Source organism: Microtus oregoni, unplaced genomic scaffold, assembly GCF_018167655.1.
Source record: "Microtus oregoni isolate MIOR12 unplaced genomic scaffold, Mior012 000002F_ref0000024, whole genome shotgun sequence".
In the NCBI taxonomy this organism is placed as follows: Eukaryota; Metazoa; Chordata; class Mammalia; order Rodentia; family Cricetidae; genus Microtus; species Microtus oregoni.
In genome coordinates, this window is record NW_024543061.1 from 72,886,333 (window position 1) to 72,912,730 (window position 26,398).

Sequence of the window (26,398 nt, forward strand, 5' to 3'; positions counted from 1 at the left end):
GGCGCATGCCTTTAATCTCAGCACTCGGGAGGCAGAGGCAGGCAGATCTCTGTGAGTTCGAGACCAGCCTGGTCTACAGAGCTAGTTCCAGGACAGGCTCCAAAGCCACAGAGAAACCCTGTCTCGAAAAACCAAAAACAAAAAAAAACAAAAAAAAAAACACAAAAAACCAATAAGTAGGTAAAAAATAAACAATGTTAGGAGAGGAAAGTTATAAAAACAAACCTAGTAATAAGAAAGGGTTCCTTCTAAAGCTTCACAGAAGTCTTACAACAGATTTAACATCATTGGACACATGCCACATGAATATATACACACAAATATTTTACATATTAACATAAATCATTTTAAAATGTCAACGTGATTAATTATGTATAGAAAAATTATATTTTGCTAATGTTATGTGTTCATATATTTATTTAGTACTACTTATTCTATATTTATCCTATAAAACTATATTTTTTCTACAAAGGTAGTAATAGAGAAATGCCAAAAGTATACAACATTTTGTAAAATTCACAATGTTACAAGTGAAGTACAGAAGGTTGAAATTTATACAAAAATAATTTATTAAGAACTAATGTTTCTTTTAAATACAAAAGATGATGTACATTTTAGGAAACTGAAAGCTCCACAGCACTGAGCCTGCACCTCAGCCACCACATCATGGAAATAAATGCCTGTCTAAGTTTAGTGTTTCCAAGAATCAAGACATACGAGTGGCCAGAAGGGAAAGCAACTCCAGTAACGCAGAAAAGGAGAGAAACTGAAGTTTTCTGCTTATATTCAATATCACAAAACTGCAAAAGAAGTGACAGAAAAAAAATGCTGTACAGTAACAGGAATGTGACCACCATATGCAGGGCCTTTATGTGTGCTGCCTTGCTGACGTCTCTAGAACCTTTGGTGTTGTACTGCATGCTCCTCAGATGTTGCCACAGGGAGAAGATGAGCAGGAGAAACACAGTCAGGGTCACAGTGAAGGGGATGAGTGTGAACATAGTGTTGGTAAGTAAAACAAGACTAGCAACTTGAGAATAATTACTTGATATGGCACTGAAGAATATATTTGCTTCAATTCTGTAAATAATGATATCAATGTGTGTGTCTATGACTAAAACATTTAAAAACAGGAGGAGCAGAGATGCCAACAGTGTCCCTGAAACCATTTTTTTAACTCTCCACTTTAGATGAAGAAAAATAGAGTTTGAAAAATTGGCTATCTTGAGAAAATAGAAGATGCTGAGACATGTAGCAAGCCAGACACTGAAATGATTGGTTACTGTAAAGAAAATACAAGTTTGTCTCACAATTTCTCTAGTTATTATTGTGGCTGGATACCATTTATATACAAATAAATGTGCAGTTAGCGAAAAGATAAAAGCAATTCTGGAAATTGCCAGAGTAGTCAAGATCTGGTCTATGAAAGATATCTTTCTCCTCTTTACCCAGTCCATAACGTTCACTAGCACTGTGAATACATTGCCTAAGTTTCCCATTAGAAATTCCACACTTAAAGTAGTTAATAATATACAATATAGGACAACATTCATTGTTTCCAAGATGGTGTTCCAAATTCCACTATAGTGATAAATATTTGTGAATACAGTCTTCTGGTGTATGTATAGCTGATTCTTGAGAATTCATAACAAACAAATATAATGAACTTGTATGTACAATGTCAAGTACGCATCAAGATTTTCTATTGAAGTAGTTTATAGTTTTCTTCACAAAATTCTTACTCTTTGCAAGAAAACCCAGGTGAGCGTCATCCAGATGCGCCATACCTTACACACAATGTACCAGACGGAGTTCTCCATATTTGATGCTAAAGAAAGCAGAATTCACAAGCACTATCATTAAAACAAATAAATTTATTTGCATTGCTTTGACTTTTTGCATATTAAATTGTAACCATTTAATCTCTGATAAGGAAAAAAACACCATAAAAATCTAACTCACATAAAAGGTAAAGTATTTTAACTTCTATGTAACATAAGATTTCCATTAAATATTTCAAAATGAAGCCAGGTAGGCACCTATATATATATTCAAAAGATTTTTATACAAGCAAAAAATTACCTAATAATCTTACCTATTTAGTTACTCTTCAAATATCTGGGACTGAGGTTAACATTTTTACTTTTTATAAGGTTATATATACATGCATACACATACATATACTAATATATGCTAGTTTATAAATGTGCATTTTACATCCTAATCCCTTTCATTTCTGATTGAAATAATTCAGGATTATCATTAACTTAAATTTATTGTGCATTTCACTTACAATTAGTAATGTGATAATTGTTAGGAGATGGTATAAAATTGCTTCCATTTTTAATTGATGCAATAGTAATGTAAATATTCTAAAGACTTGTGACTATCTTCTTCACACATGTAAAGAAATATGGAATAATTCCTATTTTGTTACAAAGACAATAAGTTTACATAAATTCATTTGCACAACAAGAATCTTTTTGATTATCCATGTCTCCTACCTTTATTAATGCATCTGATTCCTCCACCAGTATGAGCACTAGGAACTATGCATTTCTCTCCAGTTTGCACTGACATTTGCTTCTTTAATATCACTGTAGGCATAGAGGCATATAAAGGACAATAGATAGCCCAGGAAAGAAAGGGAATGGAGCAATGGGTCATAACATTCTTCAAGACATAATGGATAGTCAAAGGAGCAATAACACAAAAGACAAGTATTAAAGCAAGAAAGCAGAAAAAACATGTATCAAAAACTATAATAAACTTGGCCTAGTAGTGAACACCAGTATACGTGGTTCAGCACTAAAGGAAACTGGACTAATTTGTAAGACCCTGAATCAACATAACACTACTAAAAATGCTGAGATAGAAGGAAAAGCCATAAATTATTGCATGTGAAAGATGAATTATAACTGGAAATTGGAGCAATAGTGTACAAAGAAAATGACAAAATTTCTAGAACTGAAACATTAACATACCTGAACACAGAAAGGTCCTCATGGGATGGCTCTTTCCCATAACAAAAAGGCAGAAATGCAAAACACATGGAGGGTGGGGCAGTGTGGAGATAATGCTAGTACAATAGCTTCAAGGCCTTTTGGAAAAGTGACAAAGTGTGTATTCATGGGAGGCAGTAACAACAGCCCAGGAGCATTCCTGAGCCCCTCTTCTCCACCTTCCACTCTGGACAAGAAACATTTCATGTTCTACTGGAATTGCTGTAGCTGCTTTACTCTGTAATCCAAGTTGGTTTGTTCAGATTTGAAGCTGCAGCTGTATTGATATCAGCAAGATTGCCGTGAAAGTCTCTGACACAGTTGTACGAAAAGAGCCCAAACTCCTTCTGAATTGATGCAAGGCACTCCTCTTCGCAAAGGGAGTAACCCATATTCAAGAGACAAAGCAGCAAAAACAAAGCTACAGAAAAAGCATAGCCTCCCATACCCAGTGCAGGGCATTCAGCAAAAGTGTAATTCATGTGTTTATAAATTCAGTCACTCTTTGATTGGCACAGTTCAAGAATATTTCAACCATAAATCTCTGTGATAGCTCAAATGTCTTGTGTCTTGATATTTTTCCTGGTGAATATCTTGTGTCATCAATAATATTCCTCCCTTTTGAACTACAACAGAACATTGTGAGCACTAGGTCTAATTTTGTAGGTGGTCATCCAGGGACCACATAGTGGAAGGGAGAATATTCATTCTAGTCTAGATTTTGTTATGAGCATACAATATGCACACTTAAAAATTTTTAGAAATGTTGGGCAAAAAAAAACATACAAAAGTAACAATTGAAAAAGGATGCTGGTAGTTCAGTATAAGTTCAGTAGAAGAATACATCACAGTCATGTAGGAGACCCTGGGTTTAATCAATAATCTTAAAAATTAAAAAAAATAAGGAAAAGAATCTTCTTCTTAACTAGATTTTATAATGTCAAATGTTATTTTGCATATAAAATAAGTATTAATTAATGTAATGATAGAAACATTATCCATAGTTGAAAAGTATATGATATTTTGTTAAAATCTTTTACATGATTTTCAAAAAGTACCGTTTTGTCACAGATGACATCTACTTTGGCATAGCAGATTCATTCAGTTAGTACTTCTGACTTTTTAATAATATACTAACATTTCACTTAACAATTGTTCAATAGCCAGTCTTTTGCTCTGAGTAATGCTTCTGTTTAAGTTGGCAACCTCAAATTAAACCGAATGAAAACAGAACCAAATACTTTATGCTACCTACAGATTTTATAATATCTTTATTTGCTATCATCTTGAAAGCCTTCACATAGTTCACTCATTTATGGATTCTGTAAACTATTTTGACAACCATATTGTTTTCACTTTTAGGTGCTAAGAATAAACAGAGCTGGCAGGATTTCCCCTCTCAGGATGCTTTTTATATACTTGATGAGATTGATGTTGAACATGATTAATTCTGTGACTGAAATGATCTGCCTTTACTTTTACATAAAGATGATAAGATTTCATAACACCTCAATTTCAAAGAGATAGGAGCTCGCCTTTTGTGGGCCCTTCATGTGGACTGTGATGCTGGGATCTTGTCATCCATTGTGTGGAGCAACGTCTCCCTGGGCTTCTTTTGCACAGGAAGAAGATTAACCCCAGAGCACAAAGCAGGGATGTAGTGCCAAGGGGGAAGTGTCCATAGTGAGGACAGTCCCATGTGAGTGTGAAGTGTCTACATGAGAACAGTCCCATGTGAAAAGCTGTTGTGTCCTTCATCTTTGTCTTACCAGTCATGTTGTTTTCATACTTTCTCACCAGAGCTGTCTTTCCTATATTCACACCCATAAAAATAAATAAATAAATAACAAGCAACACATTTGTGAGAGTGTATGTATGTAATGTTTGTGTGCTTGTGTGTGATAGTATACACACCCCACAAAACAAAGACCATAGAGGATGTTAGGTGTCTTCATCTATCACTCTGTCCCATTTCCTTGAGCTAGAATATCTCACTGAGCCTGGAGCAGAGCTGGTGGCCAGCAAGCCTCAGTGATCCTCCAGTCTCCACTTCCCATCCCCCACAGCACAGGTGTTACAGACACACACCATCATGCCCTGTTTTGTTGTAGAAGGAGGAGTGGCGGGCTGCTTCTTGCCACCCAACTCCTGGCCACCTGGCTAGCTTATATCCCAAAATAACAAGAGACAAATTATATTCATTTAAACATTGCCTGGCCCATTATTTTTAGCCTCTTATTGGCTAACTCTTACATATTCATTTAACCCATATCTAATAATCTGTATTGCCACTTGACTGTGGCTTACCAGCATGAGTCTATCCAGTGTCCATCTTGGAGAGGAGAGCCATGGCATCTACCACACTGCCTTCTTCCTCCCAGAATCCTGTTCTGTCTACTCCACCCACCTAAGGGCTGGCCTATCAAAAGGCCAAGGCAGCTTCATTATTTAACCAATGAATGTAACACATAGACAGAAGATCCTCCTGTACCATTTCTCCTTTTTTTGTTTAAACAAAAAAGAAAGGCTTTTACTTTAGCATAGTAAAATTACATATAACAAAACAGTTATCAAGCAAGAATTACAGTTACAATATTTATATCTATTTTATCTTTTATCATAGCAATGGAAAACTATAACCATCTATTTTTCAACTCCATCAAAGACTCCAGACAGATATAATATTACCTAAGTAAATGAGAAGTAAGCAACTTCAGAAACTCTAGAAATGACAGAGACACCTCACTGCCTGGACAGTCACTCAAAGTTCTTTTTTATTGTTGGTGCATCCATCTTTGGCCTTTAGGCCCATAGTATCCAGCAGACTTTTCCATGAAGCAAGAACTTTCAAAGAGAGTTCAGTCACTTTCTTTTGTATCCTGCAGATTGTCTCACAGACTCATTCATGAATCAGGAACCCCGAAAGATCATCTCACCTTTAGGCAAGTTCAGTAGTCCTCTCTCTGCGGGTTCTTTGTATCTGGTTTATGCAACAGTCCAGGCAAGAGCAGTTTCTTGCCCAAATGGCTAGTAAACTCCATAAGGAGCCTCTTTGATGCCCATCTTCCTCTTGAAGTAGCTGGTGCTGCCAGGAGCAGACATGTCTCATTGTCATGAAAAACCCTAAGTTATTAAAACTTAAATGCCATATTCTGTTGTTTTTGAAAGATATGAAGAATGCCTATCTAACTGAAATATATATCTATATATCTAGAAAATTTAACTAACATGACTACAAGCTTGACTATTATCGATGATTATCCATTAACAACTATATTTCCTGATTATACATTTGCTGTTTCAAAAGGTTTTTTTTTTTACTTGATCTGAGACTTGAGAGGGGCTCCAGGGCATTACAAAGCTGCCTAGTGGCTTCTTGAGAGGTTCAGGTGAAGGTCCTGGGGCCGGCTGGTGCAGAGCAGAGGTGGGAGCCCCTAGGAAGGAGAGGCCTCCTGGTCATGCTTGAGAGTGAGCCGCTCAAAGAGGTCCTCACCCAGGGATGCCTGGGGCCCAGCAGCCAACCGGCAGATGTTGGTCAGGTGGTTGCCCATCTTCTTGATAACCTTCACCTCCTTATCAAGGAAGTGGTTTTCAAGGAAGTTACAGAGATGAGGATCTGTGCGGGCAGAGCCCAGGGAATGAAGATCCAAGAGGGCCTGGTTCAAGTTCTTCTCCAAGGCCAGAGCAGCTTCCATGGCCTCCTGGGTTTTACCCCACTCATCTTGAGATGGCTTCTACACATCCTGAAAGAGTGCACGGCCTCTGTGATCATTCTGCAACTTGAGGAGACACTCGAAGGAAGTGGCCTACACCCTCCAGAGCCACGTCATCCCAGTCAAAATAGTAGCCCAGCAAGAGGTAGGTGTAGGAGGCCTGCAGATGCAGGTTGAACAGGCGGTTCACGGCAGCCTCCACTTCGGTGGAATAATTCTGACGAATCTGGGAGGTCATGGCTGAGATGCAGTCTGGAGCTACCCGCAAAGAGATGGTGTTGGCTGGTCCTGGGAGCAGAAGGCAGCAAGGAGATGGTCCTGGAGGCTGCGGCTGCAGAGGAGGAGTGGTGGAAGCTAACAAAGGGAGGCCCTGGGTCTGTTCAGTCCACACTGTTGAAGCAAGACACAGATCCACGGGATCTCTGAAGGCTGCTCTATATTATGTTTTTAAATTAACTATGCAATCACAACACCTTAATCAAGATCAGAAATACATATAACAAAATTGACCTTAAATTTATAGCAATGAAGCATAATTTATACCAATGTAAATTAATTCATATCTATATCATATCCCTCTTTAAATGTAAAAGAACATTCATAAACAATGTTTGGAAATATGGGCACAGTTAGATCTCTACAAACTCCTTCCTGATGTATGGGGGTGCTGTTAATTAGGTCTTTCATGGTATAATCTGTGTGCTAGGTTCCTCTCAGTCAGCAGTTGAGTGAAGTAATTTTTTGAGGGTGTTCACAGCAACCTTTCAGGAGGGCATGGTCTATCATACCATACTGGGATAGAAGCAATCCACAGGATCTCATCCTCTGTGAAAACAAAAGAACCACCTCTTTTCCAAAGCATCATATCCTTAGGTCCAAATTCTGAAGTCAAGATAGCTTTATAGTACACATGTTGGATTAGCTTAGCCACACAATGAAATGTCTCTCTGTATTTAGCTCCTTTACAGTCAAAAAATTTAAAGAAAACACAATGAACATAATCCAGACTCTCTGTGAATTTTTCATTTTTATGTGGCTTGTTTTTTATTTCTTTTAATCTATAACTATCTGTACTCTGTTTCTTTAAAGACTTTACCCTTTTTTAAGCATTAACTTTATTCTCTATATTCTTTTTCTTCTCTCTCCCAAGCCTGCGTATGTCTATCAAACACTATGACCCATTTAGAGAACTTTAATGTCTGAATCTGTCCTACTGTGAATCTGTAATTCTTTACTATCCAGGAGCACTTCTTAAAATGCTAAGCACTTCTTAAAAAGTTAAGTTGTGCCATGTAGAAGTAATATGGTACTACCTGTTTCCTGCCCAGTCTAAACCTTAACTGTGCTGTTATGATAATTAATATAGTTCCTGCCTGAGATCAGCACAGTTCAGCATGGCGGAGCTGGAGCTGCTCATGTCTCTGAGCCATTTGGTGCCCCTGAGCCGAGCACAGTTCCAGGCACACAGCAGTCCACATTGCCATCAAGCAAGCCATAGCACTTTACTCACAAAACCCCATCTAAATTCTCTGTCTCCTGCAAGAGAAAGAGGTTGCCATAGGAGCATAGCCCAGAAAACCCGCGTTTAATTTCTATGCGGCACCTGGACAGCAAATAGCAAAAAGCTGTGTTAAATTCTCTCTCTCTCTCTCTCTCTCTCTCTCTCTCTCTCTCTCTCTCTCTCTCGCTCTCTCTCTCTCCTTTTTAGGCCCTCTCAGGTTTTATGTAGAGTTAGTAGACCATGTTGGGCAGCCACTCTGTTGTAAAAGGAGTGGCAGCTACGTTCCTGCCTGCTTCCCGGCTAACTTAACCCCGAAATAATCACCAAAACTGTTCATTTAAACACTGCCTGACCCATTATTTCTAGCCTCATATTTGCTAACTCTCACATCTTAATTAATCCATTTATATTAATGTGTATTGCCACTCGACTGTGCCTTACTGGCATGAGTCTAACCAGTGTTTATCTTAGAGAGGAGAGCCATGGCATCTGCCACACTGCCTTATTCCTCCCAGAATTCTGTTCTGTCTACTCCACCCAACTAAGGGCTGGCCTATCAAAAGGCTAATGCAGCTTCTTTATTTAATCAATAAAAGTAACACATAGACAGAAGACCCTCCTATACCACTGTTTCTTAAGAGTTCTGTGGATTTCGACTTAGAACCCCATGGTTGTAAAGATTCTCTTATTAGATAAGTCATCTTCCCTGCCTCCCCTTCAATATATCTACTTTATATGTGCCCTTGAATTGTAGATGTAATCTGTTATTCTTTACAATTCCATGACCAATGTCAAGCAAACAGCAACACAGTATGTTAGTAGGTGAACTCAATCATCTCTTTTTGAAAATAGTAAATTCCCATAGTCGCTCAAATTAACTCTTGTTCATATACTCTGTGACACTCCTGTAGACCAATGGAATTCATAGTTGACTTTGAATTTAAACTGCATTCTTGTTGCTAGCACGCAAATAAGGACATATTCTGATTCAACATTTGTAAACACTATTGTTTAATTTCTCCATTATTTGTGTTAAACAATTTAGTTTTCTGTTAATTACATGTTAAATTCAATTATCATAATATTCACAGTGTTTTCTTGGAAACCCAGGAAACTAAAACTCCTTCAAAAGCTAGTAACTATGCATAACTGTGTTTAAAACTGTGTGCTTGTGTAATTACATAGAGGAACACACACATACCCCATAGGAGAATTATTGTTCTATCTTCTCAATTGTGTTTCTCTTGTATATGAATAAAATTCAAAACACCTTTCATGATCTTCAGACTTTTTGGCCTTTTATCAATATCTGTCAAACATATTTCTCATGTTTAGAGCTTTGGTGAAGTTACTGGTTTGAGTCCATTAAGTTTTAAAATAATTAATTTTTTGAGATAATCTGCAATTCACAGAATCAAGGTTTAAACATTTCTTGTGATTTCATTATGTTCTTTTAAAAACCTGTTTCTGACAGAAATAAATGGAAGTACAATACCACTAAGCCCACTTAGATAGTACCAGTTAATAGCAGAACCAATCCATCCTGGCCAAACACTTTCTCCATTCCCCCTCCTTTCTACAGGTAGAAAATAGAACCTTAAAATAGAAAATCTCCTTTCCCTGGAAGGCTGGTACTTTTGACTTTTCTGTACAGCCTGTTGGCAAAGGCTTCTCTTTCTTTTTCAGCCTGTCTGATCCAAATAATCACCCAGAAACTATATCGATTACAACACAGCTTGGCCTATTAGCTAATTCTTATCATTGAATAGCTCTTATAACTTAAATTAACCTATTTTTATTCATTGATGTATTACCACATGGTTGGGGCCTACTGGTAAGGCATTAGGCATCTGTCTCCTAAAGTGGCCACATAGCATCTCTTTGACTCTGCTGACTCTGTCCTCCTCTCTCTGCTTGGAATTCCCACCTTGCCCTATTCTGCACTGCAATGGGCCCAAACAGATTTTTTATTAACCAATAGTAATCACAGTATACAAAGTGTATACCCACACCAGCACCCTGTCATGTTAGCAAACACACAGTTCAACCAACTCTAATAAATGCTTTGCCTGAAAAATGACACATCTCCTTCCATGTCTCTCCATTCATGATCATCTTGGAAATGTAACACTTATGAATTGAGTACTCCCTAAAAAAGTACATCTTATGAAGCAGATAGTTTTTCAGTGAACTGTACAAACCAACACAGCATAGAAAGGAAGGCCTGTCTCAAGATCCTGTTCTGTAGAATCAGGGCACATGAATGAGCAGAGAGAAAACCAAATCTCAGAGTTAGTAAAAAACAAAATTATTGGACTTGCCTGCTTAAAGTTACTGTTACAAAATAGTAGGAAAAGCAACAGAAAGATAGTGGTATAGAGTAACAAGTTGACCACCATTTTCAAGGTCTTTATGTGAGTTGCGCTACTGAGGTCTCTGGAGCCTTTGGATATGAGCTGAATGCCATTAATATCCCTCCACAGGAAGAATATGAGCAGGAGGAAAGTAATCAAGGTCATGGTGAAGGGGATGAGTGTGAACATAGTGTTGGTGAATAAAGTAATCCTAGAGTTGACCAGAGTGGATTGAAATAACAAGATAGAATATATTTGGTTCATGTCCATCAATCCAGAAATGAGCATGTCTGTTTATGATTAAAATATTCAAAGACAAGAGAAGCAGAGGTTCCAGCAATGTCCTCAAAACAAATTTTGAACTCTCCACTTTAGGTGAAGAAACGTAGAGTTTGGGGGGGGGGGGGAAATGGCCATTTTGAGAAAATAAATGATGCTGATGTTTATAGCAAGTCAGAAGCTGACATGATTGGTCACCATCCAGAAAATATTGACTCTTCTCTCCACTTTTCCAGTTATCATTAAGGATGATACAACTCAGATATAAAAACGGACTATGAGAAGAGACCAGAGCAGAGTGATCCTGGAGATAGCCACAGCAGTGAGGATCTGATCCTCTGAAGAGACCTTTCTTCTCTTGACACAGTCCATGATTTCACCAGTGCCATGAATGCTTTTACTAAGTTTCCTATTATGAATTCCACACTTAAAATAAATGCTAATGTGGCATGTAGACTATAACTCATTGTCACTAGGATGCTTTAGTTCATGATACACTGATGAAGATGTTTTAATCAGTCCTCTAAAATGCTGTGAAATTCTTGAACTCCCATAGCATTCACTGCCATAAGCCTCTATACACAGTGCCAATCAAACATTGATTTACTACTGCTTTGTTCCACAATATTCTGCACAAAATTTAAGAACCCCCAAGGCAGCTAGGTTAGAGTTTATTCAGATATTATGAGCCTTACAAAGGGCACCCTATAGTCTTTTGTGTAGATATGGAATAAACACATAATTTTTATATGCTGTTATCAAAATAAAGATATACTTACATGCATTGGTTTTTACTAGTTTACCTTTATACATATTTTAATCTAGATATTTGATTTATGGACAAGTAACATTAAGGAATTGTAACTCATAGCCAGCAACCAAATCCACACTGAAATATAGAAGAAAAACAACATTAAATATCAAAGTAATGCTTGCCCAGGGAACTATGCATGTTTGCCAAAGTTTTTATAGCAAGGTAACAGAGTTGCCTAAAAGTCTCATAGACTTCATTATCCTTCTGATATTCTGTAATAAGAAAAATGATCATCTTGCATTTTGCAGGGTCATGCATACACACACGCTGCTACCCACAAGTACAGAAAGACTCAAATGCCATTCACTCACCATTTTAATAAATCTGTTTCAACATTAGTGGTTTTGTGCATGTAACTTATGCTTATTCTGCTGTAGTTGACAAGACGTTGTATCAAATAGTTTCCAGGTATAATTGATATCATAATAATATAAATATTTTCAAAAGTTGTAAATCTTTTATCTTTGTATATGAACAAATTTAGAGATTGTTCTATCATGCTATCAAACAAAGAATTTTAATGAATTTAAACACACACCAAGGATCTTTCCTAATCTCTGTATTTGCCTTTGTTAGTACGTTTGCCACCCTTAGAACCTAAGATCTTCAAATAGAACCATTTCACTCCAATTTAAACCAGCATCTGCTCCATTGCCAACATCACAAGCTTCAAGGATGGTACATGACCAAGAAAAGCAAGAAATAAAGCAATATAATGATATTTTACAGTGTTAATAAATAAGCTTACTTTACTTACAGAAGTGAAGCAGTCAACCTCTAGAGAACTCTTTTTTTATTAAAAATTTTATTAAAAATTTCCACTTCCTCCCCTCCTCCCATTTCCCTCCACTTCCCTCCACCCCTCCCCCTCCCTCTCCAGTCCAAAGAGCAGTCAGTGTTCCCTGCCCTGTGGGAAGTAAAGGTCCTCCCCCCTCTATCCAGGTCAAGGATGTTAGCATCCAAACAGACCAGGCTCCCACAAAGCCAGTACATCAAGTAGAATCAAAACCCAGTGCCATTGTCCTTGGCTTCTCAGTTAGCAGTCATTGACCGTTACGTTCAGAGAGTCCGGTTTGATCATATGCTCCATCAGTCCCAGTCCAGCTGGCCTTTGTGAGCTCCCATTAGATCAGCCCCACCATCTCAGTGGGTGGGCGCAACCCTCGAGGTCCTGACTTCCTTGCTCATGTTCTCCCTGCTTTTGCTTCTCATTTGGACCTTGGGAGCTCAGTCCAGTGCTCCAATGTGGGTCTTGTCTCTATCTCCATCCAACGCCAGATGAAGGTTCTATGGTGATATGCAAGATATTCGTCAGTTTGGCTATAGGATAGGGTCATTTCAGGCTCCCTCTCCAGCTGTCCAAGAAACTAGCCGGGGGCATCTCCTTGGACACCTGGGACCCCTCTAAAATCAAGTCCTCTAGAGAATTCTTACCTCTACGAAATCTTCAGACTGAAAGGAGAGCAAGATCCTATCTCATCCTGCCTTTTATTCCTCTGTAGTGTTGGGATGAAAGGCATGCACCGCCACCTCCTGGCTTCTATGATAAACTAGTGTGGCTGGTGGGATTAAAGTGTGTGTCACCACTACCTGGCCTGTATGACTGACTAGTGTGGCTGCTTTGCACTCTTCAGGAAAGCTTTATTTATTAAAATACAAATAAAATATTATTATATTACACCTTTTGTCTAAATTTCAAAAAAGTAGGCTGTAACTAATATAAAAAAACTATGCATTAACTACAACAATTATATAATATATATATATATATAGGTAATAAGTACATCAACAATGTCAAGTCCATTTACATTTTACTAATTCAGAAAAAATACTCCATATCTATCCTATCTTGGTGAGGTCAAAGTCTTGAACCTAATTTATTTTCTATCAAAATGATCCACAACTATCTTTTGATATCTCTCTGCCTTATATATTTTACACTTCTTTAATGAATTTCTGTTCTGAGTCTCATAAACAAGGAAAACGATAATTGTCTAGCCTTCAACCACCTCAGAGGCCTAAGAAAGAAATAATATCAACTGAGTAAACAATAAGTACAAGCAAAAGAATTCCAAAAAAAATGTGAGAAATGACAAAAAAACAACTGAATGTCTGGACAGTCAACCAAAGTTTGTTTGTAACGTTAGGACATTCATCTTCAGCATAAAGACCTATAATATTCAACAAGCTTAATATGGAGGGGGATTTTTGAAGGACTCTTCTTCCACCTTGTTTTGAGAAGGTTTAGCACCCACTCTCTTTTGTGTTCTGCTTATCCAATTAGGACAGCATACTGTCAGCGGTCAAGGGAAAGACATTTTCTTGGCCAGTGACTTATTTTTGTCATAAAGAAGGGAAACTTCATGTGGAGTTTCTTCAATGTCCCTATATTCTCTGAAGTAATTGGTGCTACAAGAAGCACAGTAGTCTCATTGTCATAAAAAAGAGCCTATGTTAATGAAACAACTTAAATAACTAATTCTCTAAAGTGAATGAAGACAACCTGTCTATTTAAAATGTAACTCTTTGTCCTTGAAACTATACCTAATATGATTCTACATGTTCAATCTTAATAGATGACTAATTGCCAACCTGCATTTTTTTATTATTTTAAAAAGTTGGTAATAATAACTTTCAAGGGATAGAAATTTGCATTACATAGTTATATAAACTATATAGATACAATACCTTGAAAAGATTAGAAATATATGTACAATATGTTTTAACAAAAATTAACATTTTTTATATTTACAAAATTTGTATACACTATACAAAAGTTCAGTCCAATGTAGAATATTTAAAACTAGTAGTTGCTTTTAAAAAGCAGATTCAATAATCTAATATTTTATCTATCATATCTCTATCCTCCCTTTTTTCTTTTCATAGTAGATTCAATAATCTACACTTTTATCCTATCAAAACATGACATTAAAATTCTTCAGGAGCTAACGGTAGTAAAAGAATTTTTGATTCAAAGACAATAAAAGGAACAATTAAGTCAGACGCTACAGTAAAATTGATATGGTGGTGCACACTGGTAAACTTCGCTTAGCTGTGAAGAGATACATGTAGGAGAATAACTAATAAAAGGCAAGACTAAGAGGCAGGCCTCAGGGTCCCCAGGCAGGCCTCAGGGTCCCCTGTAAGGGAGCGGGGCACCTTCAGCTCCGGCACCAGGCTTCCTGCGCGCTCCTGGATACCACCCCCCCCCTGCTCCATTCATCCTGTTGGCCCTGGATCATTGGGCTACGAGCGGCCCTGTTTAGTTGCTGAGGAATCCCATCAGGACGGGACAGGACGGTTGCGGAGGAATCCCATCTGGACGGGAACGGTTCCTGCTTCTACACTGAAGAGATATACCCTGAGAGTCAATCACAGCAAAGTCTGGACCAAGAGACCAGGCCTCTCCTGGCTCCACTTGAAGGAAGAGATGGGAAGGCGCCAATACAAGAATTCCTCCAACAATCTGAAAGGCAACATGACACCACCAGAAACCAGGGATCCCGAAATAAGAAGAATTGTACACCCTACTCCTGAAGAAATAGAAGAAATCGACTCAAAAGTGAACTATATGAAAATAATAGAGGACCTTAAACAGGAGGTGAAAAACTGCCATAAACAATTAGAGATTACAAACAAAAAGGTAGAGGAAATGAATAAATCGCTCAAAGACACGCAAGAAAACCAAGAGAAACAAGAAAAAGCAATCAAACAGGTTAGGGAAGCGGTTCAAGACATGAAGAATGAAATGGAAGCAATGAAGAAAGCACAAACCGAGGGAAGAATGGAGATGGAAAATCTGGGTAAATGAACAGGAATGACAGAAACAAGTACTAACAACAGATTACAAGAGATAGAAGAGAGAATATCAGACACTGAAGATACCATAGAAAAAATAAACACACTGATCAAAGAAAACAGCAAAACCAACAAATTCTCATCACAAAACATTCAGGAAATTTGGGACACAATAAAAAGACCAAACATAAGAATAATTGGAGTAGAAGAAGGAGAAGAAGTGCAGCTCAACGGTACAGAAAATATACTTAATAAAATTATAGAAGAAAACTTTCCCAACCTGAAGAAAGAGGTACCTATGAAGGTTCAAGAAGCATACAGAACACCAAATAGGCTGGATCAAAAAAAAACATCCCCTCGCCATATAATAATCAAAACACAAAATACACAGAATAAAGAAAGAATATTAAGAGCCGCAAAGGAAAAAGGCCAAGTTACTTATAAAGGTAAACCTATTAGACTTACACCTGACTTCTCTATGGAAACCATGAAAGCCAGAAGGTCCTGGATAGATGTACTGCAAAAACTAAGAGATCATGGATGCAAGCCCAGACTACTATATCCAGCCAAGCTTTCGTTCACTATAAATGGAGAAAACAAAATTTTCCAGGATAAAAACAAATTCAAACAATACGTAGCCACAAATCCAGCCTTACAGAAAATAATAGAAGGAAAATCACTAACCAAGGAGTCCAACAATGCCCACAATAACTCAGTCATCTAGAGACCTTTCACCAGCGCAACTCAAAGAAGGGAAACACACAAACCCTGCTACTAAAAAAGTGACCGGAGTTAACAACCACTGGTCATTAATATCACTTAATGTCAATGGGCTCAACTCACCTATAAAAAGGCACAGGCTAAGGGATTGGATAGGAAAACAGGATCCAACGTTCTGCTGTCTACAAGAAACACACCTCAACCACAAAGACAGGCACCTACTCAGAGTAAAGGGCTGGGAAAAGGCTTATCAAGCAAATGGTCCTAAGAAACAAGCAGGTGTGGCCATACTAATTTCTAACAAAGTTGACTTCAAACTTAAATCAATCAGAAGAGATGGAGGGGGACATTTTATACTCATAACAGGAACAATTCATCAGGATGAAGTCTCAATCCTGAATATCTATGCCCCGAATATAAAAGCGCCCACGTATGTAAAAGAAACATTACTAAAACTCAAGGCAGCCATCAAACCACACACACTAATAGTAGGAGACTTCAACACTCCTTTCTCACCAATGGACAGGTCAATCAAACAGAAACCTAACAGAGAAATTAGAGAATTAATGGAGGTAATGAAGCAATTGGACTTAACAGACATCTATAGATTATTCCACCCGAAGAGGAAAGAATATACCTTCTTCTCTGCAGCTCATGGAACCTTCTCAAAAATTGACCACATACTCGGTAACAAAGCTAACTTACACAGTTACAAAAAAATATTAGTAACCACCTGTGTCTTATCAGATCACCATGGATTAAAGTTAGAATTCAACAACAATGCTACCCCCAGAAAGCCTACAAACTCATGGAAACTGAACAGTCAACTTCTGAACCATACCTGGATTAAGGAAGAAATACAGAAAGAAATTAAAGTCTTCCTTGAATTCAATGAAAATAAAGAAACAACATACTCGAACTTATGGGACACTATGAAAGCAGTGCTAAGAGGAAAGTTCATCGCACTAAGTGCCCACTTAAAGAAAACAGAGAAAGCACATATTGAAGACTTAACAGCCCACCTGAAAGCTCTAGAAAAAAAAGAAGCAGACTCACCTAGGAGGAGTAGAAGATTGGAAATAATCAAACTGAGGGCTGAAATCAACAAAATAGAAACACAGAAAACAATCCAAAGAATCAATGAAACAAAAAGCTGGTTCCTGGAGAAAATCAACAAGATTGATAAACCCCTAGCCAAACTAATCAAACGGCAGAGAGAGAATACGCAAATTAATAAGATCAGAAATGAAAAGGGGGACATAACCACAGACACAGAGGAAATTCAGAGAATCATCAGATCATATTACAAAAGCCTGTATAACACAAAACTGGAAAATGTAAAAGAAATGGACACTTTTTTAGATAAATACCATATACCAAAGTTACACCAGGACCAGGTGAACAATCTAAACAGACCTGTTGGTCACGAAGAATTAGAAGCTGTTATCAAAAACCTCCCTACCAAAAAAAGCCCAGGACCAGATGGTTTCAATGCGGAATTCTACCAGAACTTCCAAGAAGAGCTAATACCCATACTCCTTAATGTATTCCACAATATAGAAACAGAAGGGTCATTACCTAATTCCTTTTATGAAGCTACAGTTACTCTGATACCAAAACCACACAAAGACTCAACCAGGAAAGAGAATTACAGGCCAATCTCACTCATGAACATCGACGCAAAAATCCTCAACAAAATACTGGCAAACCGAATCCAAGAACACATTAGGAAAATTATCCATTATGATCAAGTAGGCTTCATTCCTGAGATGCAGGGCTGGTTCAACATACGAAAATCTATCGATGTAATCCAGCATATAAATAAACTGAAGGAAAATAACCATATGATCATCTCATTAGATGCTGAAAAAGCATTCGACAAAATTCAACATCCATTTATGTTAAAAGTCTTGGAGAGATTAGGGATACAAGGGTCATACCTAAATATAATAAAAGCTATATACAGCAAGCCGACAGCTAACATCAAATTAAACGGAGAGAAACTCAAAGCCATCCCGCTTAACTCAGGAACACGACAAGGATGTCCACTCTCTCCATACCTCTTCAATATAGTACTTGAAGTTCTAGCAATAGCAATAAGACAACATAATGGGATCAAGGGGATTCGAATTGGAAAGGAAGAAGTTAAACTTTCGTTATTCGCAGATGATATGATAGTGTACTTAAGCGACCCCCAAAACTCCACCAAAGAACTTTTACAGCTGATAAACAGCTTTAGTAATGTGGCAGGATACAAGATCAACTCCAAAAAATCAGTCGCCCTCTTATACACAAAGGATAGGGAAGCAGAGAGGGAAATCAGAGAAGCTTCACCATTCACGATAGCCACAAACAGCATTAAATATCTTGGGGTAAATCTAACCAAGGAAGTGAAAGATCTATTTGACAAGAACTTTAAGGCATTGAAGAAAGAAATTGAAGAGGATACCAAAAAATGGATGGATCTACCTTGCTCTTGGATTGGGAGGATCAACATAGTAAAAATGGCAATTCTACCTAAGGCAATTTATAGATTCAATGCAATCCCCATCAAGATCCCATCAAAATTCTTCACAGATCTGGAGAGGACAATAATCAACTTTATATGGAAAAACAAAAAACCCAGGATAGCCAAAACAATCCTATACAATAAAGGATCTTCTGGAGGCATTACCATCCCTGACTTCAAACTCTATTACAGAGCTACAGTAATGAAAACAGTGTGGTATTGGCATAAAAACAGAGAAGTCGACCAATGGAATCGTATAGAAGACCCGGATTTTAACCCACAAACCTATGAACACCTCATTTTTGATAAAGGAGCTAAAAGTATACAATGGAAGAAAGAAAGCATCTTCAACAAATGGTGCTGGCACAACTGGATGTCAACCTGTAGAAGAATGAAAATAGACCCACATCTTTCACCGTGCACAAAACTCAAGTCCAAATGGATTAAAGACCTCAATATCAGCCCGAACACACTGAAAAGGATAGAAGAGAAAGTGGGAAATACCCTACAACAGATGGGCACAGGAGATCGCTTCCTATGTATAACCCCAGAAGCACAGACATTAAGAGCAACATTGAATAAATGGGACCTACTAAAACTGAGAAGCTTCTGCAAAGCAAAGGACACTGTCACTAAGACACAAAGGCAACCTACTGACTCGGAGAAGATCTTCACCAACCCCGCAACAGACAAAGGTCTGATCTCCAAAATATATAGAGAACTCAAGAAACTAGACTTTAAAATGCTAATTAACCCAATTAAAAAATGGGGCACTGATCTGAACAGAGAATTCTCAACAGAAGAAGTTCAAATGGCCAAAAGACACTTAAGGTCATGCTCAACTTCCTTAGCAATCAGGGAAATGCAAATCAAAACAACTTTGAGATATCATCTTACACCTGTCAGAATGGCTAAAGTCAAAAACACCAACGATAACCTTTGCTGGAGAGGTTGTGGAGGAAGGGGTACCCTTATCCATTGCTGGTGGGAATGCAATCTTGTGCAACCACTATGGAAGTCAGTGTTTCGGTTTCTTAGGAAATTCGGGATCAACCTACCCCTGGACCCAGCAATACCACTCTTGGGAATATACCCAAGAAATGCCCTATCATATGACAAAAGCATTTGTTCAACTATGTTCATAGCAGTATTATTTGTAATAGCCAGAACCTGGAAACAACCTAGATGCCCTTCAATGGAAGAATGGATGAAGAAAGTATGGAATATCTACACATTAGAGTACTACTCAGCGGTAAAAACCAATGACTTCTCGAATTTTGCATGCAAATGGATGGAAATAGAAAACACTATCCTGAGTGAGGTGTCCCAGACCCAAAAAGATGAACATGGGTTGTACTCACTCATAATTGGTTTCTAGCCATAAATAAGGGTCACGGAGTCTACAATAGGTGAATCTAAAGAAGCTAAGTAAGAAGGGGAACCCAAGCAAAAACATATAGTTATCCTCTTGGCTAAGGGAAGTAGACAAAATTGCCGGGGAGAAAATTGGGATCTTGGGGTGGGGTGGGTTGGGGGTAAGGGGAGATGGGGAGAGAAAAGTTAGAAGGGAAGGAGGTCGGGCCTTGGGAAAGCAGGAGGATTGGGATAAAGGAAGGTTGGACAGGGGAGCACGGAACCACAATTCTTAGTTAAGGGAACCACTTTAGGGTTGGCAAGAGACCTGACCCTAGAGGGGCTCCCAGGTGCCCAAGCTGAGGTCCCCAGTTAGTTCCTTGGGCAGTTGAGAATAGGGAACCTGAAATGACCCTATCCTTGAGCAATACTGACGAATATCTTGCATATCATCATAGAACCTTCATCTGGTGATGGATGGAGATAGAGACAGAGACCCACACTGGAGCACTGGACTGAGCTCCCAAAGTCCCAATGAGGAGCAGAAGGAGGGAGAACATGAGCAAAGAAGTCGGGACCACGAGGGATGCACCCACCCACTGAGACAGTGGAGCTGATCTATTGAGAGCTCACCAAGACCAGCTGGACTGTGTCTGAAAAAGCATGGGATAAAACTGGACTCTCTGAACATGGCGAACTATGAGGGCTGATGAGACGCAAAGGACAATGGCACGGGGGTTTGATCCTACGTAATGTGATGGCTTTGTGGGAGCCCAGCCAGTTCGGATGTTCACCTTCCTAGATATGGACGGAGGTGGGAGGTCCTAGGTCTTACCACAGGGCAGAAAACCCTGACTGCTCTTTGGACTGGAGAGGGAGGGGGAAAGGAGTGGGGGGAGGGGGAGAAGGGTGGGAGGAGGGGGCGTAAGGGGGGAGGAGGGGGAGGGAAATGGGAGGCTGGGAGGAGGTGGAAACTTGTTTTTTTTTCTCCTTTTCTCAATAAAAAAAAACAAAAAGAAAATTAAAAAAAAAAGGCAAGACTAAGAGATAAATAAGGCACTGTTTAAAACAAATCCTTTATAGATTACAGGCAAGACATGAGGTATTCCAGGATGGAGAATGGAGCAAATGCCCAACAATTACAAAACAACTATACTGGGAAAATAAAGAAGATAATTGCATAAGCATGTAAAAAGTTTTCAGGGAAGTTGCTAAGAAAAGAAGAATGAGCATACCATCATTGTGGACACAGAAATGTCCTCCTTACATGGCTCCTTCTATAAAACAAAAAAGAGAAAGGAGACAAAAAGAAATGAAATACACTTCAAGGTCCAGGGGTGGGTCAGTGTGGAGATGATGCTACTGCTAAAAATGCAAGGTTTTTAGAAGTAACAGAACTTGTGTCCACCAGGAGAGAGTAACACATACCACCTTAATGGGCTTGACCTCCGCATCTTCTGTTCTGCACAAGAAACACTTGAGGTTCCACATGAAGAGCAAGCAGTTCCTAGGATGGCCAGACTTGCCAAGAGGAGATGACATTAGCACCAGGAATATTTCAAACATATTTCTTCTCTAGAGCAACATCATAAAGCATTTCCTCAGAAAGGAGGAAGAATATACAGTTGGGAGAATGGAGGATATAAAGGGTGGTGAGAAGAAGTGGAAAGAGCTGAATATGATCAAAATACATTGTATTAAATTTTCAAAAAACTACCAAATAAACTTAAAGACTCCTAATCACTTGTTGCTCTAATCAAGAACATTGTATTAAACTCTCAAAGAACCACCAAATGAATTTACAAACTACTGATGACTTGAAATATAAATCATAGCATATTTCAGCCCCCATCAGAGAAGCTTCTCCTTGTGGTAAATAACAATGAATATAGAAACCCTAACCTGCCCATATATACAGAAGAAAATCTGGGGACTTCTCAGCTCTAAACTGAGCACTCATAACATACCCCTCCCCTCAAGCCTCAGGGATTATCAAGGAATAGAACTAGGAAGACTGTGAGAGATGGAAAGAGTGGGTAACCGCAAAAAAAAAAATGGTTGGCTTTCTTTTTCTGATAAAACAGGACAGTTGGACAAGTGAACTTGCAGCAATTGTAACAACATGCATAAAACCTGAACAAGCTCATTCTAGACAAAATGCCAACATAGAGAGAGGAAGGAAGACACAAAACTCTACCTCTAACTGAGAAACCACAGGCTTTGATAGCTGTGAGAGAATAATCAGTGGAGTCCTGGGTCAACCACACACTGGGGCAGGCCCCATCTCAATAATAGTGTAGCAACAAAAAGTGGACTCCATGTGGATGAAGAGCAATGAAGAGAACTCAAACTTTGGGTGTGAAGGTAGAGGAGAGTGGGCAACAATTATGGGAGCAGATGGAGGACTGAGATAACATGTTCACAATACAGTGCATGAAATTTTCAAAGAATTAATAAAAAATGTTCTTAAAATAAAAGAATCAAAGAAAAGAGAAAACAAAAACTGTATATACCACAAGAGTAAATTCTTACTCCTCTTTCTGAGGTAAGGAAATGTAGGATTTGATCTTAGCCACCATGGACAAACAAAACAAGCTGAAGCTATTGGCAAACCAGAAAGTACAAGGATCACTTTCACCAGGGGCTTTAAGGACGCCCTTCTTCATGTGTTCGTTATTTGAACACAGATTGAATGCCCTAGGTTAACTTTATCCAAAGGAAACAATTCTGGAGACTATTCAAGGAGTAAGAATTCTATTACCAGGGACAATTTTTCCTCCCAGGAATACCCAAGCCATTTTCAATGTTATAAAGACATTGGCAGATTTTTCCAAATCCAAATATTCTCACACTAACTGGATGAAAAACAAGCTCAGTATTAACTAAGCCTTGTTACTGGTTATGGTTAATAATCTGCTGACCAAAATTCTAGCAATACTGTTTCTGGGTGGACAAGGAGTCTTATTTCCTTTTTGTTCATTTTTCATTTACATTTGAAAGTTTAGTTTATGTGCACCATTTCTAAATCCTTTGCTCCCTTGAAAATCTCCCATATACTTCTTCTTGCTCTCTTTCAAATTCATGACCTGTTTTTTTCATAATTTTTGTTATACACACACACACACACACACACACACACACAAATAAATCTTTCAGTCTGAATGATATTCTACTGGCTTTTACATTCTGTAGACCATGTTCAGGAGGAACACAGCATTAACTAAGACAACCCCTTAGCTCAATGCTAGATCCATAGAAACAAGCTACTAGCCCACAACAACTCTAACCATGCATTGTATGACGTCACCACCAGCCCAAGACTTCAACTGCTGGTCCTGGAGGTAAAGCTGAATTCTCATTTACTAGCATGCAAATGAAGGCATACTCTCTTTCACTGTTTTGCAAGCATTTTCCTTTGCCTAGCTTCTGTGAAATTTGAACTCACTCAGCAAAGTTTTATAAGTTTTAAAATTACAAAGTTTTGTTTGTTTTTTTAAAAAAAAAAAAAAGAATGACACCTGGGAACCGTCTAGAGCCAAGTGCCTGCCAACTCTAAAATGGCTCCCTTAATTAAGATATCTTCTTCTTTGCTAACATATCTGTCCTTCCTACATCTCAAACATCCCATTCCTCCAAGCTCTCCCCAATCCTCCCCTTCTCCCTTCTCTCTTTCCACCTTACCTTCCCCCAACCCCACCCACACCCTCATGCTCCCAACTATTGCCTGGAGATCTTGTCTACTTCCAATATCCAGGAGAATAAATATATGTTTTTCTTTGGGATCACCTTCTTATTTAGCTTTTCTAGGATCATGAATTATAGGCTCAATGTCCTTTGTTTATGGCTAGAATTCACTTATGAATGAATACATACCATATTCATCTTTTGGGTCTGGATTATCTCAGGATAGTGTTTTCTATTTTCATCCATTTGCATGCAAAATTCAAGATGTCATTGTTTTACCACTGAATAGAACTCTAAAGTATATATGCACCACACCTTCTTTATCCATTCTTCTATTGAGGGGCATCTAGGTTGTTTCCAGGTTCTGGCTATTACAAATAGTGCTGCTATGAACATAGTTGAACAAATGCTTTTGTAGTATCATTGGGCATCTCTTGGGTATATTCCCAAGAGTGTTATTGCTGGATCCTGAGGTAGGTTGACTCCCAGTTTCCTGAGAAACTGCCACACTGATTTCCAAAGTGGTTGCACAAGTTTGCATTCCCACCAACAATGGATGAGTGTTCCCCTTACTCCACATCCTCTCCAGCATAGACTATCATTGGTGTTTTTGATTTTAGCCATTCTGACAGGCGTAAGATGGTATCTCAAAGATGTTTTGATTTGCATTTCCCTGATCTCCAAGGAGGTTGAGCATGACCTTAAGTGTCTTTTGGCTATTTGAACTTCTTCTGTTGAGAACAAGGGGACTGATCTAATGGGAGCACAACAAACCCAGCTACACTGGGACTGAATGAGCACGTGATCAAACTGGACTCTGAATGTGGAGGACAATGAGGGCTGACTGAGTAGCCAATGATAGTGGCACTGAGTTTTGATTCTCCTGCATGTACTGGCTTATTGAGAGCCTAGCCTGTTCGGATGCTCACCTTCCTAGACCTGGATGGAGGGGGGAGGGCCTTGGACTTCCCACAGGGCAGGGCACCCTGACTTCCCTTAGGACTGGAGAGGGAGGGAAGGGAGAGTGAAGGGACTTGGAGGGAAATGGGAGGATGGAAGGTGGTGGAAATTTTTATAAATAAGTTTAAAAACAGATGAAAAAGGAATTGATGATGAAGACAGGGATGGGTGCGTTTTAGTCCTCAGGTGATATTGTGAATGGTCCTTCAACATCAGGATTTTGTTTAAGCAGATAAATTGCATTCGTGAAGAAGAGGTTTTTTTTTTCTTTCTAAGGTGTCTCATTGTCTATAGGATCTCCTTGGGAAATTTCTCTTCTCTACAATTATCTGATAGTAATTAATGACTTGTAGCTTCATTGTATTCAGTCAAAAAGTGCACACACAAGCACACACACACACAAAGCAATCCAAGGCTGAGAACAAGACACCATTCAAAAAATCATTGTTATGATTACTGAGCTAGAATTCCACTGTCTGGGTATTGCAGTAAATCTAGTGTCCTGATGAAGTAAAAGCTCCTAATAGACAAGAATCTTGCTAGAAGTGTTGTATATGAGTTATTTGAAATAATGCTTTAAAAGCATACTGAGTGCTGTGTTCTGTGGTTTCCCAGTGCCATGGCAGCATAGTAGAAGGAAAGTGGACAGGCTACCATCTTCATACTAAAAATGTGAGATTTCTCTGAAATTTGTTTTATTTTAGTGAAAATTGTTCTGTGTACATCCATTTTTATCTCCCTGTGGATTGTATTGCGTTTGAAATGTTACCATTATGCAATTTAAATTTTCTCTTTCTTTGATATGTACTCTATCTATTTTCACCAAGAATCCATACTTTTATTCTTATCTAGTTTAAGTTTTATTGAACTTCAACTTTGATAGCATTTCATATTCATAGGTTCCATCGCTAAAATTCATTCAACTACAGATATTTTACAAAGCAGAACATTTCTCTCAGCACTGAATATATATATACTTTCTTTTCTTATTGTTTTCTAAGCAACAGAATAACAAGCAACTATTCACTACACAATTTTTCTGCTTAGCAATTCAGTCCGTTAACCTCTTTTCAAAAATGAAATTTATTCATAGAATATTCAAATACAGGTTGAAATTTTCAAATTTCAATGAGCCACCTATAAGTACTATAACATCCTCCTCCAAGAGGTTACCTATTACAAATGTTTACATTTTATAACAAGTTCATCCCTATCAAACTGTCTCTGGAAGACATACAAAAATAAACTCAACATTTTTCCAATAAATAGGTAAATAAATAAACAATGTTAGAAGATGAAAATGATAAAACAAACCTAGTAATATGAAGGGATTCCTTCTAAAGATACACAAAATTTTACAACAGATTTAACATTATTGGACACATGCTACATGAATATATAAAAACATGTATTTTATATATTAACATAAACATTTTAAAATTTCAAAGTGATTAATTATATATAAAAGTATATTTTGCTAATGACATTTGTTCATATACATATTTAGACCATATTTATATTTATCCTTATAAAATATACATATATTTCCATATTTTCTGACAATGCAGAATTAGTTAAAGAAGTACCTAAACTATAACAAAATTTTGCCAAATTCAAAATGTTACAAGTGAAGTACAGAAGGCTGAAATTTATACAAAAATAACTTATTAAGAACTAATGTTCTTATAAAATACAAAAGATGATGTACATT

At 38.1% G+C, this 26,398-nt stretch overlaps 1 protein-coding gene and 1 pseudogene across 1 annotated transcript; both read right to left on the reverse strand.

Moving 5' to 3' along the window:
• Window positions 1-614: 614 nt before the first annotated feature.
• Window positions 615-1,553, reverse strand: LOC121436740 (taste receptor type 2 member 140-like). Its single transcript, XM_041636746.1, has one exon. It carries the CDS (start codon window positions 1,551-1,553, stop codon window positions 615-617), a length of 939 nt encoding a protein of 312 aa, XP_041492680.1.
• Window positions 1,554-6,436: 4,883 nt separating this feature from the next.
• Window positions 6,437-6,953, reverse strand: LOC121436747 (annotated as a pseudogene).
• Between the last annotated feature and the right edge of the window lie 19,445 nt (window positions 6,954-26,398).